Here is a 3,906-nt window from a genome sequence, read left to right as displayed (position 1 = left end):
GGGGGGGGCAGGGGGGGGCCGCTCCCCAGTAAGCCTGCCACAGTTTCTGGAGCAAATAGCAAACAGCCTTGCGGACATGCTAATTGACCCAAGCTTTGTTCCAAGGTCGGGGGGTGCACAACAGTAGCCTTGCCAACGTGTTGATCCGACCGAAAGCGGAGCTCAAAGGTCAGGGGGCTCAGACAGATCCTCGGGCCTCACCAGGTCAGACTCCTCCAGCGTGCCAGCACCGATGGGCACTTTGCTTTCATTCTGTCATTTGGCCTGACAGCTCCCTGGTAGATGGATGTGTCCCTGATTTCTGGGTTAAGAATCTGAGGTCAGAGACCTTGTCACTTGTCCCAGGTTACGAAGGTAAAGAATGAAGAAACGAAGTGATTGGGGTGCTGGGACTCCCGGATGGCTGACCGCAATTGAGTCCCAGACCTGGCAGCTTGGTTTCTTGCTTTCCCTTTTTCTCTCTCTGGTGAGCGAGCGCACATACCCTATAGCAAATTTAAAAATAATAATACAATTAGATAAATTTTTGAAATAAAGAAGCAATCCTATCTCTCAGGTGATATGCTGTTTTGTCCCCAGGCCCCCGACGGCCCAGTGATGTTGCTTCCAGATGTCAGCTGTGGCCAGGTGCCCTGAAAACCGCAGGGCCTACTTTACTGGGGTGGGGGGCGTGGCAAATGAGACGTGTGGCTCTGTTCGGCATGTCTCGTCCATTCCAAAACTTGGAAGCGTTCACAGAACATCACTTAGCGTTCACCGCATGCTGGCCACTGGAAGGACAGGAGGACAGTCTTAGGGCCCCACGGCTTTGAGAGAGAGAACATAATCAAAGTTCCTTTGAGCAAGATGTAATCCACAAGGATGAATTTGGTTTCAGGATTAATCTCCTCGAAGAATTTGGGGATTTTCTCCTGAGTCTCTTTGTTAATGTAACTATTCAGGAGCCCCTTGGCCTGTGAGGCACTGTGACTATTCATAGGCACACACTCTGTATCGAAATACCTCTTGGATAAATAGAGGAAGGCCTCTTTGACATCGAAATCCTTGCAGATGAAGGCAAAGCTCCCCTGGGCGAGGCTCAGCTCCCGGTTCCCAGAGAGGGCCTCCTGGAGTCTCTTGAGGAGGGTGGGCAGGAGCATGGGCCTGGTGTGGATCAGGGCCTGCAGGCGGAGACCTCTCTCTATCTGGGCTTTGGTCTGCCCTTTGGCCCCCAGCATCAAGCCTGCCATGGCTAAGGACAGGCCCAAGGGGAGAAGACCACGTTGCCGTCGTGCCTCATGGGGATCTTTCGCAGCAGGCTGAAGTTTGAAGTTTCCTCAGAAAGCTGCTGCCTGCTGGCCCTTAGCCAGGCCTCCTGCTCCTCCTCCTCCTCCCCCTCCCCGCCCACCTCTACCTCCTCCGTGGTCACCTGCACTGGCCCGGGGAGTGGGGTGGCACCGGGCACCAGCCACAGTTCTGCCAGGAGGACGGGGAGCAGTAGGCCCCACACCCAGTTCATGTGGTCTGCTGTGGAGGCTGCAGAGCGGGTCAACAGCAAGGATCCCTCTGGAGAAAGAGGAAAAGCATCGGTGGGAAGCCTGATAAGCTCCTACCCTTTGCGAGTGACCCTCCTCTTTCCCAGGACTCAGCTCTGAGCACCTGCAGTGGGCCTTGGTGCAGCGGACCTGCAGCGAGTAGGGGCCGCCTTTGCTCACCTCGTGGGGCCGTTATTTCACAGAGCAATACTTTCTTCAGGCCCTTGGGCAGCTCAGGGTCCTCACACTTTTTCTGAGGAACAGGAAGTAGCAAAGAGGGTGTTGGTGGGGCCAGAGCAGGGTCTGTGGGCTCCAGAGGTCCTCACAGTCTGTTAGTGATCTGGTCGTTCCGCAGTAAAGAGCTGGCCCACACTGGACTGCAGACCTGGGGCTGAGTCACGTGTAGCTGCGGATCTGGTAGCCCTGAGCGCGATCAGCCCAACAGAAAAGGGCAGCGTGGGAACTTCCCTGCTTTTCTGCCAGAACTCATGGAACACCAGGCTGCGGTGAGGGGCGGGCTGGCTCCCCCTGCCCCAGGCTAGCAGTCTAGTGGAGCGAGACAGCCCTCTCCAGCCCCAGCTCTACCCCACAACTGTCCCTGCCATGGCCCCCTCTCTGCTCCTCTGTGCCCTGGGGCACAGACCTGGGGCAGGATTTCCGTGAAGGGCGCAGCTGGCTGCCCCACCTGGCTGTGCTGGCTCCCGGTTCCTGGTGTGCAGCCCACACACCACGCCTGTGTCCCAGGGGCTGGCGGGCAGGCCACCGAGATGGCCCCTCTCTCATGCTCTCACCTGGGCCCACTGCCATGAGCACCTGGGTGGGACAGGACACCCAGCCCAGTGGGTGTGGGAGGGGGCTGCTCCAGGCCTAGGAAAGTGCCTGTCAGTAGACATGCACTCTGACCCAGGGCCACCTGCAGCAAAATGTGGTGACAGAGAAAGCTCCCCAGCATCTTCTCCTTGATGTGAGAGCTCACTCCCGCCTGGTCCAAAATCATACCCGGCCCCAGCATTCATGGATCATTTACTCAAAAGAGTGCCCTAGACCTCAGGGCCTCACTCCTCGCAGCCCAAAGGGGTTTGCCTTATTCAGTAAAGTACTTTGCATTTCCCAGTTGTCACTGTTTGGGGAGTCCTTTCCAGTTCGGGATGACAAGCTGTGTTGGGTAGATCATGCCAGTGTTGGAAATGCTAAGTACCTCCTCCAGGGTGCCAGTTGTACCCAAGTGTCATGCCATCATTATTATGTGCTAAATGTCCCTCCCCAATTCAAAAGTTGAGGCCCAATCACCAACGGGATGGTATTAAGAGCTGGGGCCCTTGGGAGATAATTAGGTCTAGAAGAGATGAGGGAGATGGAGCTCCATGATGGGATTAATGCCCTTATAGGAAGAGGAAGAGAAACCAGAGCATCCCCTCTCTCCCTGTGAGCACACAGCAGAAAGGTGCCATCTGCACACCAGGAAGTGGACCCTCACCAGGACCAGCCATGCTGACACCCTGATCTCGGACTCTCAGTCTTCAGAACCGTGAGAAATAAAACGATGTTTAAGCCGCCCAGTCTATGGCGTTTAGGCCTGTGAGAGAATACTCCTGGTTCGGTTCCTTCTCTCTGTCAAAGTCAGCAGTAAATTATCCTGGTACACCAACTAGCATTGCCCCTTCCACATGCTAAGTCTTAACTCACCATCCTGTAGGCTCCTCCACTGTCCTGGAGTGGCAGCCCCACAATACACAGGGCTCTTGCACCTGGTCACCAAACCATGTATCCCCTGAGGTCTGAGGTCTTTGCTCATGTGTGGAACGGCACAGAGTCTGTGTGCAGGGGCTCCTTGCACTAGGCACCATAGAACATAGAGAGGACACACCTTCCTAAATAGAACCCAAGTGGGAAGAAATCAGTAATCTACCTACCATCGTGCAAGGTGCCTGGAACACCACCAGCCCTGGACAGGAGGCATTGCTGGCCTGGGCAGAGTTGTGGAGGATGGCTCTCATGCCTGAGCTCAAAGCCTCTCTTCTCCGACCTCCTTCCTGCAGAGATGTGTCTACAGCATGCCTTTTACCCTGCCCCTGCCCACAGCTTGGATTTGCAGTTCCCATTGAGTCTAGGGTAGAGGATTGAGAGCTGCTCAGACACCCACCCCTCACCTTGGAGCCCCCTGGGATGAAGATAACAGCTCCCTCCCCACCCCTCCCTAGCTAGGCGCTTTGAAGGTCTCCCTGTAACCCACTACCTCATACCAGTGAGTGGCCGCTGGTACCTGGGGACCTCATTCAGAGCAAAGGCAACAGGTAAGGCTTTGCAGCCCAAAGCCATCAGCAAATATTTGCTATTCCGAAGTATGACACCCCCCCCCCCGGGGTTGTTATTGATTATCATCCTGCTGCGC

The 3,906-nt window shown here is 55.6% G+C and overlaps 1 protein-coding gene across 1 annotated transcript in view; it reads right to left on the bottom strand.

Moving 5' to 3' along the window:
• The window catches only part of SERPINA10 (serpin family A member 10), a 12,680-nt gene that overhangs the window by 6,371 nt on the left and 2,403 nt on the right, over positions 1–3,906 (bottom strand). Inside the window, 4 exon segments of the mRNA XM_006165418.1 lie at positions 823–1,246; positions 1,249–1,545; positions 1,695–1,767; positions 3,428–3,547. Of these exon segments, the coding sequence (XP_006165480.1) occupies positions 823–1,246; positions 1,249–1,545; positions 1,695–1,767; positions 3,428–3,547 (914 nt within the window).

This window comes from Tupaia chinensis, unplaced genomic scaffold (genome assembly GCF_000334495.1).
Source record: "Tupaia chinensis unplaced genomic scaffold, TupChi_1.0 Scaffold143913_1, whole genome shotgun sequence".
Taxonomy (NCBI): Eukaryota; Metazoa; Chordata; class Mammalia; order Scandentia; family Tupaiidae; genus Tupaia; species Tupaia belangeri.
This window is presented reverse-complemented; position numbering and strand designations above follow the sequence as displayed.